Here is a 16,564-nt window from a genome sequence, read left to right as displayed (position 1 = left end):
CTAAATGCAGATTTGTATTTATTAAGCTTAGAATGGGATCCAAGACCCAACATTTCTAATAAACTCTCAGGTGATGTTGATGTTACTGGTCCATACTTTTGGATAGCAAAGTTCTCATGTGACTGCCAAGCTCGCAATAATTTCTCCAGTTCTTGTACCTTTTTGCCACAGTTGATAACGGTAGAGGTGATTTCTGATCCAAGCTGGGCCAAAAGAAGGTCTCGTTTGCTATCCTGAGATTTTGAACAGGGACAACCAGAAATGCGACATATATTCACTTGCTCATTCATTCACCAATAAAAAAAATTCTGTCTCTATGCCAGACACCATAGTAGGCAGTGGAGAGACACCAATCAATCAAGCAGGTCTCTGCACTCACGGAGCTTTCATTATAGTAATATGCAAGAGAATTTCAGATGAGCTAAGGGCTGTGAAGAGATTGAAGAATTTCAAAGGGATGCAGGAGACTTGAAGTGAAAGTGTTGGGGAAAGTCAAGCTCTTACTTTCCCTTCTGTAGTGACCTTGGCAGGTAAGAGTTGAACATGATGGCTTAGCAAATGGGGGAAACCTGGATCCCTGAGTGGTTATGTGGAGCACAGCACTCTTCCTGTCCCTGCAGACTGAATTGGATGGTGATCAGAGTGAGAAATAAAATACTTCACACCTGTGAGGAATTGTGACGGCAAACTGATCTTTCTGAGATGCATCCACTGCCTGGATATATTATTGGGGGAAGACAATACTAAACAAACACTCATATACAAACTCACGTTGAAGTTAATTTCTTTCTCCAGTCGTTTCTATCTTAGATCTCTTGGTCAGACCTTTATAAAATCAACTCACTAAATTATAATGGAAGCTAAGGAAGCAATTACAGAGTTTGTAATTTTCCTTTAAAACACGCCTGCTTATATTTTAGAAGAGCCCTTGGTGGCACAAGAATATTAACATTTAAATTCACCATTTCTCACGTTTATCCACACACTCTAAATCTGGGTATCCTTCAGAGGATCCTGTAATCCCCCAAAGGAAATCTGTCTTCTTTACTGCATCCTCAGCGGGTCTTTTCTTCCTTGGCTGCTGGTCTCAAGAGCCTATAGCTAGTCTCTCAGCCCCCTGAATATTCTTCCTCTTCTCTTCTAATTTGTATGTATCCTGAGCAGCCACTGCAAAGCTGTTCCTTAAGACTGCTTAGTACAAGAAGTCTCTTATGACTTATGCCTGGGTAACAGGTGAGGACAAGACAGGCAGGAAAGTCAGAGCATCCTATGAAAGAGGCCAGTGCCAGGGACTGGCACTTCTTGCTTTCTTCACCTGGCCTTCATTAATTTTTCTATCCTAGGACTTAAGTTTGTCCTTGTAACTGTGTGTGCTTAGTGAAAACTGAGCAGTAAATCATGCAATAGATATGAACTTCTTTGAGTCCGCATTTGGGACAAGTTCTATCGGTAAAAGCAGCATATGAAGTCAAAACCTCTATCCTCCAAGACACCAAAATGAAATCCTCCCCAGTCAGGGGTCCATTCCAGGATGCATGTCCATACACGTGTACAGTCTGCAACTATCCACAGAACCACATTCATGATAAGGAGACAAAAGATGGGCCTCAAAAGGAGACTTTTGAGTGAGGATGCCAACTTTCTGCGTTCCTTGGTTCATTCAGCAACGAAGATTAGTCTTGGCATTACTGCCTGCTTGGCTACCAGAACAAAGAGAAATAAGGAAAGTTAGGGACACAGGAAAACATATGGGCACACATAGATGTGGAAACTCAGAGATAAAAGAGACTTAAAGAGATACATGGAGAGTGAATATTCTGTCGCCTTTTAGAGCCTTATCCATCATCCATCCACCCAAGCAATGCTGACCTGAGCGCCTATTTATCAGGCACTGTACTAGGCCTTGGGAATAAACAAAGATGGAGGTGAAAGTCTAAAAGCAGACATTGGAGGTGGGAAGAGCAGTTGACGTGGCCCAGGTGACGTGGCACCACGGCGGAACGCACAGACAGGGCAGGTGGGGGAAGATGTGGCCCTAAAAGGGTTCCCGCTACGGCGGAACGCACAGCCAGGGAACGTGGGGGAATTCAAGGAGCGAACCTCCTGCCGCCCCAACGTCTGTAAAGGTGAAGGAGACACCTGCGCATCATAGAGACGCCAAGACCTCCAGGCTTCCTAGAGAGGCCCGGAAGTGGCTCCAGGAGGCCGGTCCTACGACTCCGGCTCCCGAGCGGGGACGGTGGGCAGCTAGGGAGGTCTGGGCCTCCCCTCCTGCCATAGTCTGCCTGCCGCGTCATTGTTCCTGCAGCCGTGAGTGGGCCTGGGCTGGGGTTGGGGGCCGCCGCCCTTCTGCAGGGTCCTTGGGCCGCCTTGGCCTGGAACGCGACAGGTGGCGTTCCCGGGGGTGGGGGACGGTGATGAATGACTGAGCAGGGTGGCGGGAAGGAGCATCCCCTTTCAGGTGTCTTCCTAATCCCAGGGGGCCGGGCGCAGCTTGGCTTTCTAGAATGTCGCCAAGGTCTCAAACACTGGCTGTCCTCATTTTTTGTTTTTAAGGACAGCAGGCCCCAAGCTCCGACCTTTCCACAGGTGTTTGGCTATACTTGATTCTTATCTTTGATTTTCTGCACGCTTTGGGGGAACGATTGCCTCCTCTTTATGACGTGGTTCTGGTTTCCCACTTAAAATGGCAGTGACAGGTTCCCATTTAAACTGCATGTGTTTGTTGGGAAAAGTAGGTGTAAACAAAACCTTATAGGTTAGTCATAGTACCAGATGAAACAGACATGACAGAAACTGTGGAGGTGGAGTGAACCCTGAAAATCTGAGACAGGCCTCAGTTAATTTAGAAAGTTTATTTTGCCAACATTGAAGACGTGTACCCATGACACAGCCTCAGGCGGTCCTGACCACATGTACTCAAGGTGGTCAGAGAACATTTTCGTTTCATATATTTTAGGGAGACATGAGACAACAACAGATGTAAGATCAACATTTTTTCAGTCTGGAAAGGTGGGACAACTGGAAGCAGGGAGGGGGCTTCCAGGTCATAGGTAGGTAAGAGACAAATGGTGGCATTCTTTTGAGTTTGATTAGCCTCTCCAAAGGAAGCAATCAGATGTGCCTTTATTTCAGTGAGCAGAAATAATAGAATGGGAGGCAGGTTTGCCCTAAGCAGTTCACAGCTTGACTTTTCCCTTTACCTTAGTGATCTTGGGGCCCCAAGATTTATTTTCATTTCACAGTGGTAGGATAATGACCTAAGTGAATCTGCATTGTCCCAGCCTTAGTGTGTGGCATTACACGTGGTGGTTAAGAGTTATACAGACCCAGCTTCAAGCCCTAAATCCTGCCCAGCCACTTATGACCTGCATAATTTGTGGGTAAGGTTCCTAACCTCTGATCTGTTTTCCTCATTTCTGAAAGCTGATAAGACTAGTAACTACCTCAGAAGATTGTCCTGAGGCTTAAATACTAAACCTTTAAACTACCTGTATTCATCCTTTCTCATGTTGCTAATAAAGACATACCTAAGACTAGGTAACTTATAAAGGAAAGAGGTTTAATGGACTCACAGTTCCCCATGGCTGGGGAAGCCTCATAATCATGGCAGAAGGCAAAGGAGGAGTATGTCTTGCATGGTGGCAGGCAAGAGAGCTTGTGTAGGGGAACTCCCCTTTATAAAACCATCAGCTCTTATGAAACGTATTCACTATTGTGAGAACAGCATGGGAAAAACCCACCCCTGTGACTCAATTACCTCCCACTGGGTCCCTCCCAGGACATGTGGGAATTATGGGATCTAAAATTCAAGGTGAGATTTGGGTGGAGACATAGCCAAACCATATCCTTCTGCCGCTGGCCCCTCCCAAATCTCATGTCCTCAAAACCAATCATGCCTTCCCAACAGTCCCCTAAAGTCTTAACTCATTTCAGCATTAACTCAAAAGTCCACACTCCAAAGTCTCATCTGAGACAAGGCAGGCACCTTCCACGTATGAGCCTGTAAAATCAAAAGCAAGTTAGTTACTTCCTAGATACAATGGGGGTACAGGTATTGGGTAAATACACTCATTCCAAAAGGGAGAAATTGACCAAAACAAAGGGGCTACAGGCCCCATGCAAGTCTAAAATCCGGCAGGGCAGTCAAATCTTGAAGCTCTAAAATGATCTCCTTTGACTCCATGTCCCATATCCAGGTCACACTGATGCAAGAGGTGGGTTCCTCTAGTCTTGGGCAGCTCCACCCCTGTGGTTTTGCAGGGTACAGCCCCACTTTTGGCTACTTTCAGGGCTGGCATTGAGTGTCTGCTGCTTTTCTAGGTGCACGGTGCAAGCTGTTGGTGGATCTACCATTCTGGGGTCTGCAGGATGGTAGCTGTCTTCTCACAGTCCCACTAGGCAGTGTCCCAGTGGGGACTCTGTGGGGTGGTTCCAACCCCACATTTCCCTTCCATGCTGCCCTAGTAGTGGTTCTCCATGAGGGCCCCACCCCTGTAGCCAACTTCTGCCTGGACATCCAGGAGTTGCCATACATCCTTTGAATCTAGGCAGAGGTTTCCAAACCTCAGTTCTTGACTTCTGTGCATCCACAGGCTTAACACCACATGGAAGTTGCCAAGGCTTGGAGCTTGCACCCTCTGAAGCCACAACCTGAGCTGCACCTTGGCCCGTTTTAGCCACAGCTGGAGCTGCTGGGACACAGAACACCAAGTCCCTAGGCTGCACAGAGCAGGGGGGCCCTGGACCCAGCCCAGGAAACCATTTTTGCCTCCTAGGCTTCTGGGCCTGTGATGGGAGGGGCTGCCATGAAGGTCTCTGACATGCCCTGGAGACATTTTCCCCTTTGTCTTGATGATTAGCATTTGGCTCCTTGTTACTTATGCAAATTTCTGCAGCCAGCGTGAGTTTCTCCCCAGAAAATGGCTTTTTCTTTTCTATTGCATCATTAGGCTGCAAATTTTCCAAACTTATACTCTGCTTCCTCTTGAATGCTTTGCAGCTTAGAAATTTCTTACCCCAGATACCCTAAATCATCCCTCTGAAGTTCTAAGTTACACAGATCTCTATGGCAAGGAGAAAATGCCATCAGTCTCTTTGCTGAAACATAACAAGAGCCACTTTTGCTCCAGTTCCCAAAAAGTTCCTCATCTCCATCTGAGACCACCTCAGCCTGGAGTTTATTGTCTATATCACTGTCAGCATTTTGGTCACAGCCATTCAACAAGTCTCTAGGAAGTTCCAAACTTTCCCACATCTTCCTGTCGTCTTCTGGGCCCTCAAAACTGTTGCAACCTTTGCCTGTAAACCAATTCCAAAGTCACTTCCACATTTTTGGATACCCTTACAGTAGCACCCCACTACCCAGTACCAATTTACTGTGTTAGTCCATTCTCATGCAGCTAATAAAGACATTCCCAAGACTGGGTAATTTATAATGGAAAGAGGTTTAATGGACTCACAGTTCCACATGGCTGGGGAGGCCTCATAATCATGGCAGAAGGTAAAGGAAGAGCAAAGTCACGTCTTACATGGCGGCTGGCCAGAGAGCTTGTGGAGGAGAATTTTCCTTTATAAAACCATCAGATCTTGTGGGACTTACTCACTATCACGAGAATAGCATGGGAAAGACCCACCCCCATGATTCAATTACCTACTACCGAGTCCCTCCCAGAACATGTGGGACTTACGGGAGATACAATTAAGAGGAGACTTGGGTAGAGACACAGGCAAACTATATCACTCCCTAAGCCATAATAAATAATAAGTGTAGCCATGGTTGTTGCTGTTTTTATTTTAGGGAGGAAGAAACGTGATCAGAGAGGTTCACTGAATTGCCCAGGGTCACACAGGGAATTGGTGGAACTGCCAAGTCTGATTCTCAGATTTCCAAACTGAGAGTCTCTGGGAACTGCAGGGGCTGCAATGAGGTTGCAGAATGTGTTAACAGTGAAAGCCCTCACAGGACTCAGGTCAGTACCCAGCACTTCAGGCAGGAGCTCTGCACAACCTCAAGTGCTGCTGCGTTAAGATGAACTGTAGAGTCAGACGCACCTGGGTTATTGGTACGGCTCCCTGCTCTACCATTTGCTAGCTGTAGCACTTGGAGTTAGGCACTTTGTGTCTCTGAGCTTCAGTTTTCTCATCTGTAAAATGGAATTAACAAATTAGTACTCATCGCAGAGGTATGTGAAATAATTCCTGGACAGAGTATTGCAGAATGCCTGGCACAGAGTCAGTGTTTAATAAGTGGCAGTTGATATTACTTCAATGTATAGATATGGCAAACTGCTGACTTAGTGAAGAGGAAAATACAAGTGTAGTACTCCTTGCAGATAGGACAGAAAGGGGCATTTGAAGAGGTTGCAAATTGTTCACCCCATTTAGATTTACTGGGTCTACAATCTGCTAGATATTCCTTGTCCCTACAGATATTGCCAGTCTGTGCTTACATGGCATTTATACGATAGCTTGGGAAACAGATGGGAAATACCAATTATAAAATTATTTCATTTCTTTTGTCATCAGCATTGTGGAGAATTGCAAGGCTCTTGTGCCACAGATATCTAGGTAGAAGTTTAGGTAGCCTAACAAGATTTGAAACACCTCAGAAGATGACCCTGAATTACAGACAGCTGTCCTGCTACCTACTTATGTTCAAAACCCTGCATAAATACCCATATCTATTACCAGTATACTGGTTTTTACTTAACCCTATACCCTTAGTTAATTTTCTTCCCAGGTGTTTTGGCCTTTTGGATTTTTTTTTTTTGGATGGAATCTCGCTGTGTCACCCAGACTGGTGTGTAGTGGTGCAATCTCTGCTCACTGCAACCTCTATCCCCCATGTTCAAGCGATTCTCCTGCCTCAGCTTTCCGAGTAGCTGGGATTACAGGTGTGCATCACCACGCCTGGCTACTTTTTTCTGTTTTTAGTAGAGACGGGGGTTTCACCATGTTGGCCCAGCTGGTCTCTAACTCCTGACCTCCAGTGATCCACCTGCCTCTGCATTCCAAAGTGCTGGAATTATAAGCATGGGCCACTGCACCCAGCCCCTTTTGAATTTTATATGTCACATCTCTTTTATCTGTATCAGAATTCTTCTCCTAACTGCATATTTATTTTTATTGTTTTGACTTCCTTATATTAAACACAAGTAGATAATTTTCAGATCATGCATGGAATTTGAACAGCACCATTTCATAAGCCCTCTGGCATCAATATATTTGCCAGATCTCGATATAATAAGAATACAGTTACCTTTTACCTCTGGTCAGCACTTGTACAGTGATTTAAAGCAGCTAATCATGGGGTTATACTACTTGGAGATATTTTTTATATCTCTTAAAGTAAATATCATAAGTTTTTGTTTTTATGGGAACAGTCTTAAATTCTCTCTGTTCCATACTTTCTATTGGTGAAATGCTAATGACACCCATATTTCTATATTGCATTATAATACCAGAGGGCTAGTAACACAATCATCTAACTCATAGGGATGAAGGAACTGTGTGCGTAGTTGAAGATTCTTATTTCTGATCTTTAGCATTTAATTAGGTCTTTTAAAATGTAAAGTACTCCCAGTCGTCTTTTACTAGTTTTTTCTGATAACTTCCCTTGAGATGTCAACATTATTCCCCTCGCTTTACCTTAGGATTCTCAAGAGGTCAGGTGGATTTTAAATTTAATTTTTTTCCTGTTTGTAATTAAGCTTTTTTTTTCTTGATCATGTGCTTAACTTTAACCTGTATCCACCAAAATGATGGCTCAGGTCAGATGTAGCCCTCCCCACCAGGGGAGAGCAATTACTGAACAAAGCCACATTTTGGAAGAACCTTCAAGCACTTGCCATTATAAAGGCAGGTCTGAGTGCCCAGCCCTAGATGGAATCAGACAGAAACTAATTAATAAAATAGGAGCCACAGAGTAGACGAAAATCGGGCACCTGGCTGAAGAACAACTGTATATTCTCTTTTCTCCCTTCTGGCTTAGCATTCATGAGAATTTTGGGTGGGGGCAGGTCTGCAAAATGCATTTGCTAAGATTTTTCTGTGCTTATCAATGTTGAGGATCAGGAAGGGAGGAGGCGGCTCCCAGCAGTGCAGCAGATGGCTACCATCCTGTGAAGGCTTTACTGGCCTGGTGGATAAACTTTTTCCTTGCTGTTTATTTTGTTAAGTTATTAATTTTTCCTTACCTTTCTCTTCTGACCCCCCGATCAGATCAGGTATACAAGTTTTTGCCTCAGATCATTCTGAAACTAGTTGGAAGGTAATGGAATAGCATCACTAGGCCTGGCAGGTTTCTGAAGCATTAATAATCCGAAGTTGTATGTTCCTTAGTTGATTAATGTGCACATGAACCATGATTGACCTGTAGTCTTGTGACTGGACTGGAATGTGTAATTTGAAAACCAAAGACTAATTAAAGATAGGTATTTCCGTTGGAATTTTTTAATTGGACTTTTGAAGGCCTTGTCTGTTTTCAGAATTCCTTATGGTGGAATTCTTACGGAGATATTAAGAAGATCTTAAATCATTATCTGGCATCCTGTTTGTCAAAACTTTCAGCCAGACAAGCACATTTCCAAAGCCTACTGTTTCAGTTAATGACATCGCCTTCCTCAGAACATCATCTGGGTGCAGCATGCTGCCACCTCCCGCAGTTGTTCACCAGCCCTCACCCTGATTTCACCTGAGCACACTGCCCTTTTGTCCTCACTGGTAACCCTCTAGTCTAGAGCCACATCTCCCTTCCCTGGACCCTGGCCCATTTCCTCCTCCAGGGGAAGGCTCCTCTTTCAGAAGTACCAAGGTGGCCCCAACAGTTCCTTTCTGTAAACCTACAAAGACTTCTGTTGTCTGCAGAATGGAATTCAACTAGCCAGGCATCATGGTGCACGCCTGTAGTCCCAGCTACTCAGGATGCTGAGGTAGGAGGATCTCTTGAGGCCGGGAAATCAAGGTTGCAGTGAGCCGTGGTCACACCTCTACACTCTAGCCTGGGCAACAGAGTGAGACCTTGTCTCGAAAAAAAAAAAAATGGGATTCAAACTTTATGGAAGGGGACAGAAACCTGTCTCCAGGTTCACCCCAGGCTGTCTTTTCACCCTCAAGCACCAGCTCCATGCTTCTGTTTGCACACCAGCCGTGGTGGACTCCCCATGTTAGCTGCCCAGCACCACCTTCCCTGCCTCTGATCCATTGATTCGTGGTTCACCCTCACCAGTGATAATCCTCCTCTCAGCCTACCTAGATCCTCCCATGGGCCCTGTAGCACTAAGCTCACTCTCCCATGAGCTCTTCCTGATCTGCCCTGTCAGAATCAGTCTCCCTACCCCTCACCTTGGTGTTCCCACTGCACTTTGTTTATACCAACATTAAAACAGTAACTTTATTTTCATCTTTTTTGCCTTTTCCTTTTGATATCTGTAGAAGCCTCTTTCTCATTTGTAAGCTCTGGAAAGCAGGACCTCTGTCTCATTCGGGTTTGTATCTTTCATTCCATAACCCAGCACTTTTTAGGAGATATGTTATTGTTAAAATGGCAGCATTAATGTCATGCAGAACAGTGGCTCTTAAAAACTGCAGAGCCCTGGGTAATTTGTGCCCATCACAATTTTACTAAATTGGATATATTTTAGGGTGTTCAGAATAATCCATAGATTGAACAAATATTTACTGAGCATCTACTGTGTTCTGGATTCTAGTAGGGACACCCCGGAAGACAGAGGGCCTCAGTTCTCATAGAACTTAACATTCTATGGGAAGGAGATCAATAATAAAAAGTAAATAGTTTTAGATAGACAGTAAAATGTTCCATGAAGAAAACAAAGCAACATTTAGGATACAAGCAGCTCTGTTAGCTAGGGTGATCAGAGAAGCCTCTCTGAGGACTTGTGAGCAGACCTAAATATTGAGAAAGATGCTGCTAGAAAAGGACCTAGTGCACCATGTGTCACACTGAAGTGAGAACAGGAGGCACTAATGACGTCAGCATCTTCAAGGAAAGGAAAGAAAGTCTCTGCAGTTGGAGCATAGAATGCCAGTAGCAGAAGAGTGGTAGACTGTGACCAGGTCGTGGAGGTGAACATGGGAAGTCTGTACTGAAATATCAGTAACTGATGTCTACCATGTTGTGAAACAGTGTTTGTCATGAAGGTTTGTGAGTACACTAAAGAACAGAATTGACTGCATTTGGTTTTATGACTACTCTCAATCCAAATGGGAGTGTTCTGCACTCAGAAAACAATAGAATCACAAGGTCACTGTTAGGTACATTGAGGGAGTGCTGGCACGTTCATTCTTCATGAATTTTCTTGAAAGCACAACCGTGGCAGTTGCATAATGGAACCCTGGGAACTCATCAGTCATCCTCTGCCCCATTTTGCTCAGTTTCCCTAGTATTTCTCACTCTTTTCATACCCTCAAGCCACTGAGACAGTCACTTGCTGAACCTCGTCTTCACTTGTCACACTGACCGATTCTGCATGAGTCATCTGATTCGTTTCATTGGCAGTCTCATACACTCACACAGATGTCCAGAAGAACTTACAAAACTCTTTGTGACCCTGTGCTTTTGAGAGGTCTAATCATGGTATGTGGAAATGTGATAAGCTAGTTGAATCTCTAAACTCTGGAGTGTGAAAAAAGTCTACTCAAGAAATGACATCTGTGGCGTGCCCATCCGGTGCCAGGTGTTTTTTTTGGACATTTTTTTGTACATTATCCCATGCAGTCTTCATGCAGGCTTATTATCAGCTCCACTGTTAGATGAAGCAGCAGGTTCAGAGTCTTTAACACATGTGGTAAACACACAGTCCAAAATCACACAACTGGTAAGTGGACACCAAAGTCCATTCTCTTTCTATTTAAGACTGTGTTTTAGTGGTTAAGAGTACAGGCTCCTGGGGCCACACTGCCATCGGGTGTGAATCCAGGTAAGTTTGGGCAAGTTTATTTACTGTCTCTGTGCTTTATTTTTCTCAGCTGAAAACAGGATCTAATAGTACTTTCCTGGTAAGATTATTAAAAGGATTAATTGGCTAACATATACGTAAAGCACTTAGCATGCTGCCTGGCCCTAGTAGTAAGCACTAGGTATGGGTTTGTCTTTATTATTTCCACTGTACCATGCTACCTTTTTAAAAACCTTAGCATTCCTGTAACATAGCACAACACACAACCAGACAAAAGAGAAAAGTGAAGTCTAGAGAAGTGTGTTGACCAAGATCACATAACCACTTAAGGGCTGAGGCAAGACGTCTTCACTGTGTATTCCTGTCCCCCATATTTGTTTCTTTCTTTATGCATGTACACTGACTTCACACTCATAGCCTCTCTGCCATACAAGCTCTTCATCCTGCCTAGCCCCAACCTCTGCTGCTCCCACTCCCCTCCCATCTCCACACTCTTCCAGGTTGAAGTCTACTTACATGGTGCAGTGACTGCAGTTGTGGGTGCCTGGCTGGGAAAGAGAAATAGTAGGGCTCTTGATTGCTTGCAGTCTTCATGCCTAACCACAGCTCTGAGTGTCTGTGTTGACTTGAGCGCACATGTGGGTGTGTGTGGGTGTGTGTGCACGCGCCCAGTGCCTTTGAGGACCTGTGTGCTTCCTGTTCCATTTCTCTCCCTGTTTTTTCTTTTTTTTTTTTTTTTTTGAGATGGAGTCTCGCTCTGTCGCACAGGCTAGAGTGCAGTGGCACGATCTCGGCTCACTGCCAGCTCCGCCTCCCAGGTTCACGCCATTCTCCTGCCTCAGCCTCCCGCGTAGCTGGGACTACAGGTGCCCGCCACCACGCCCGCCTTATATTTTGTATTTTTAGTAGACACGGGGTTTCACCGTGTTAGCCAGGATGGTCTCGATCTCCTGACCTCGTGATCCGCCCATCACAGCCTCCCAAAGTGCTGGGATTACAGGCGTGAGCCACCGCACCCGGCCTCTCTCCCTCTTACATGGAAGGAGCTGGGTATCTTAGTTTTTGCTTATTTTGTTTTGTTTTTGGGAGAAGGGGCATTGGAGCCTTGAAAGAAATACGAGGAGGGCCACAGAAGAAGAGGGAGAGAGAAGTGGGACCCCTCAAAGGCACTGAGCTCTTGTACTTTAAGTACCTGCAAGATTTGCAGTGGGGGCATCGTTTGCTACATAAAGGAGTTTTTCCCCACATATATATTTTTTAACTATAGGGCTAATAAAGCAGTCTTAAGCCATGCTGCAGTGTGCAATTTTAAAGAAAAGATGTTGGGAGCTTCCTTTAGAGTGCTCTCTAATTTTCTGATGCATGGGGGGCGGGGGGGAAATGCCTCTTCCTACCAAATTTGAATCAATTCTTTTCAAAAAGGCTCTAATCATTTTCAAGAATTAACAATAATGCCTTACATTTGAAACGTTTTTTGTGTTTCTCAAAGCACTGCCAATTACATTATCTTATTTAACCTCCACATTAACCTTTTCAGGTGGGCAGAGCAGACATTACTGTCCCCATGTTACATCAGGAGAAATTTGAAGCCCAGGAACTGAAGGAAAAGTAGCTAAATGACACAGCTATGACTAGACACAGGCCTTACCTTCTCATTCTACTACAGCATATTGACTTTTTGGTTTTGTTAGCTCAAAATTAGGGAGAATGATACTTGCATTTGGATCAGTAACAGTGATGCATACTTCTTACAGGTCCAGTTATCTTTTGACTGCCACATATGGACCCCAAAAGATCTCAGAAGGAAACTGTCCTCATTACAGGAGGAGGTGGCTATTTTGGTTTTCGGTAAGTGTGTCTATAAAATATACACGTGGAATTATTTTACTGGTAGTTGCCAGAAGCTTTCAACTCTGACAACAGAGTAGACTTTTACTTGTTTGTATAATGTCAAACTAGAACTGTGTTGCCCACTGCTCAGATACTGCAGTTGAGAACGACAAGTGTATTTCACTTTAAGAAAAATTCTTTATAAAGCTGTTAAATTGGGAGGGGTGACTATTCACATCACCAAAAACAATTTTAAATCATAGCTGTTCTTTCACAGTTATGTTATTATTTTCAAATATTTCAAAGAATAGATAGTGGGCCCTAGAACCAAAGGGAAAAAATGCCACCATTCTTTGAAGATAAAGCCTCTCTCTTTGTAATTTAAGTAGATGAGAGGATTCTCACTTTTGAAAATTTAAAGAAGTGAACCTTGCACCAAAGAACACACATAGTGAGGGGCTCCGGATGAGCCAAGAAGACTTGGATCAGCCCCACCTTGATGGGTAAATTACTTTATACACTTCCCCTAGGCACAGCTTAAGCGTGACTTGATGCAACGTTTACCGTTTCTCATTTCAGCCTGGGCTGTGCTCTGAACCAAAAGGGAGTCCACGTGATTCTGTTTGACATCAGCAGCCCTGCTGAAACCATTCCAGAAGGAATCAAGTTTATACAAGGAGACATCCGCCACCTGTCTGACATAGAGAAAGCCTTCCAGGATGCAGACGTCACTTGTGTGTTCCATATTGCCTCTTATGGTATGTCAGGGCGGGAGCAACTCAATCGAAACCTGATCGAAGAAGTCAACATTGGGGGCACGGACAACATCCTCCAGGCTTGCCAAAGGAGAAGGGTGCCCAGGTTAGTTTACACCAGCACTTTCAATGTCATCTTTGGAGGTCAAGTTATCAGAAATGGGGACGAATCTCTGCCCTACCTGCCTCTTCACCTCCACCCCGATCACTACTCTCGGACAAAGTCTATTGCAGAGAAGAAGGTGCTGGAGGCGAATGGTACACCCCTGGACAGAGGCGACGGTGTCTTAAGAACCTGCGCTCTGAGGCCAGCTGGCATCTATGGGCCTGGAGAACAAAGACACCTTCCCAGAATAGTCAGCTACATCGAGAAGGGTCTGTTCAAGTTTGTCTACGGGGACCCCAGGAGCCTGGTTGAGTTTGTCCACGTGGATAACTTGGTGCAGGCTCACATTCTGGCCTCAGAAGCCCTGAGAGCTGACAAGGGCCATATTGCCTCTGGGCAGCCCTACTTCATCTCAGATGGCAGACCCGTGAACAACTTTGAGTTCTTCCGGCCTCTGGTTGAGGGCCTGGGCTATGCATTCCCATCTACCCGCCTGCCATTGACCTTGGTCTACTGCTTTGCTTTTCTAACAGAGATGGTTCACTTCATTTTGGGTCGACTCTACAACTTCCAGCCCTTCCTCACTCGCACTGAAGTTTACAAAACTGGTGTCACACATTATTTTAGCTTAGAGAAAGCCAAGAAAGAGCTAGGTTATCAGGCTCAGCCATTTGACCTCCAGGAAGCAGTGGAATGGTTTAAAGCCCATGGTCATGGCAGAAGTTCTGGAAGTCATGACTCAGAGTGTTTTGTTTGGGATGGGCTATTGGTCTTCCTCCTGATTATAGCAGTTCTCGTCTGGCTGCCTTCTTCTGTGATTCTGTCACTGTGAAGGAGGGGCCAGAAATAAGGTGATCACAGTTGGCTGAGATGGTTCTCAAGAAACATGGGTTTTAAAATGTGTACAGTGATATCTGTTGCCAAACATTGGCTCTTCAAATTGCTACTTACGAATAGGTTCTTGGATTGAATCTTTATTTCTTACTTCCTTGCACTAAGCCAGATGGGAATGAAGACAAAGAAGCAGAGATTAGTTTGAAATTTCATTTCTTATGTCTTTCTGTTTTAGGTGGGTCCAATAGAAGTCAGTTTGGAGCCATAGAAGTAGGCTTAGTTGGGTCGGAGATGTCTGTCTTGAATTTCTTAGAAGGCAAGATATACTTCTTTCCATTTTATGCACTCTGCATCTACCTAAAACCTCTGACTGATGTGGGAATGGCAAAACACTATCAGGCTTGAAAGCATGTGAAAAACACCAAATTGGCCCAGATCCGTAACAGAGCAATCCTCGAGGGGATGGTGGCTATTGCTGGAGAGGCATTAGCTGTTCACAGTGTACGTTTTAGGTGTTAACTTTCGCCCTTTGTGATATCGGGGCATTATGCCTATGTGAACACATGGTAATGTTTGATGTTTAGGCCTTTATCCTACCTCATAGGATTCTTTTGAGGATTAAATTAAAGCATACAAAGTGCTCCTTAACACACATAGCTATTCTTTTTATCAGAATTGTCATGGTACATTCCTTATGAGGGCTTTCTTCCTCAGTGTTCTCTTTAGAGGGCTGTTGCTACTCGACTTTCTGGAATGTCTGGGTGTGCCCTCAGAGCCTGCAACAAGTGTATTTGGATATACTCTAACGTTTTGGCCTCCAAGAAGGCGAAAAGGAAGCAACTAAAAATCTGATGATTAAGGGAGTCAATCAAGCTGATGCCATTTTTAGTTTAAACAATGAAGCATAGCTCTAAACTCATAGACTGGTTTTCTTACTGGGAAGAAGAATGGCTCTCTGAAGACAGCTTCCGGTGAGGAATGTGTTGAACAGTGGCCGCACTGTCTGGCCACCCATGAACTGTTACCGCTGATCCGGTTACACTGTTGCATAGGAATCCAAGTGGAAAGAAGACAGAGTCTGTGTCTGTCCATGGCTCCAGCTGCAGAAAGGATAACATGGGAACATTACAAGGGGGACACATTACTGTGGAAAGTTCTGCTAGAGTTACTCTGAGCGTATCTACAAATAGATGAGAAATCCCTGTTGAATGCTGCCTGGATGTTTTCAGAAAAGCTCTGAACTTGATGTCAGAACACCGACACCATCAATATCATGTGTGGCCTTAACCAAGCAACAGAAGCCCTTTAGAACTTAGCTTCCTCACTTGGGACCTGGGACTGACTGCATTTGCCCTTTCTATAAACCCACCCACCTCATAGGGTTCATTGGGAGCATAAAGCAAGATGTGGTAAAAGTACTTTTAATATAAATGCAACATCAATATGAGGTGATGGTAGTGGTTGTTTTTAGGAAAATGTGTTTGGAGTCTTTTCTATCATAAAGAAGCTTTTGCATTAGCCTGAGGTTAACACATATGAGCACCTGCCGTGTATTGTTCTGGAACTGCTTGAATATCCTCATCAAGTGACAAGTGGTTTCCCCAGAGCAGGTCATCCAAGACAGCAGGGTGGAAGCTGCATTGTCCTTTATGACTTGGCCTCAAATGTCACAGTGTCATTCCACAGTATATTGGTTATGCAGTAGGGGAAGGAAATACACAGGGTATTTCCGTATTATACCAGAAGATGGAGATGGTCAAAGGCAATCTTGGAGGCTGGGCTCTTGGCCTCATATGAGTCATCCTTCCTTTTCCATGAAAGGTTGCCCACATTTCCAGCTACATAGCTTTCTCTGCCTGCTTCCTGCCAGAAGGATTTTAGGGGCAAACAGCTGTGTTAACATTTTGCACTATATTCCTTTCCATTCAAGCTGGCAGTGGTGCTGGGAACATTATTTTGAATGTGTCACCTGAGTTTTATTGCAGTTCACTCACAAAAGCCACACCCACAAATCTCTGAGGTAAGTCCTCCACCGTGAGCTTCTGCTCAGACTGCCAAGGGACAATACGCTGTGCTTCTTAGAAGCCTTATTGTCTGAACAGCTCTCTGGGGTGCCACAT

General features: G+C 44.6%; 1 protein-coding gene across 3 annotated transcripts; it reads left to right on the top strand.

Moving 5' to 3' along the window:
* The first annotated feature begins 2,205 nt into the window (after positions 1-2,205).
* Positions 2,206-15,920, top strand: SDR42E1 (short chain dehydrogenase/reductase family 42E, member 1). 3 transcript variants are annotated; one of them, XM_023226896.3, is made up of 3 exons: positions 2,206-2,310; positions 12,674-12,767; positions 13,329-15,920. In XM_023226896.3, exons 2-3 carry the CDS (start codon positions 12,700-12,702, stop codon positions 14,440-14,442), a joined length of 1,182 nt encoding a protein of 393 aa, XP_023082664.1. In that variant the 5' UTR covers positions 2,206-2,310; positions 12,674-12,699; the 3' UTR covers positions 14,443-15,920. The 3 variants fall into 3 exon arrangements, with proteins under 3 accessions (XP_023082664.1, XP_023082666.1, XP_023082665.1); XM_023226898.1 differs by lacking the exon at positions 2,206-2,310 and adding an exon at positions 5,577-5,972; XM_023226897.2 differs by lacking the exon at positions 2,206-2,310 and having other exon boundaries at positions 11,861-12,767.
* Positions 15,921-16,564: the final 644 nt, after the last annotated feature.

The sequence above is a fragment of the Piliocolobus tephrosceles genome, chromosome 17, assembly GCF_002776525.5.
Source record: "Piliocolobus tephrosceles isolate RC106 chromosome 17, ASM277652v3, whole genome shotgun sequence".
Lineage (NCBI taxonomy): Eukaryota > Metazoa > Chordata > Mammalia > Primates > Cercopithecidae > Piliocolobus > Piliocolobus tephrosceles.
This window is presented reverse-complemented; position numbering and strand designations above follow the sequence as displayed.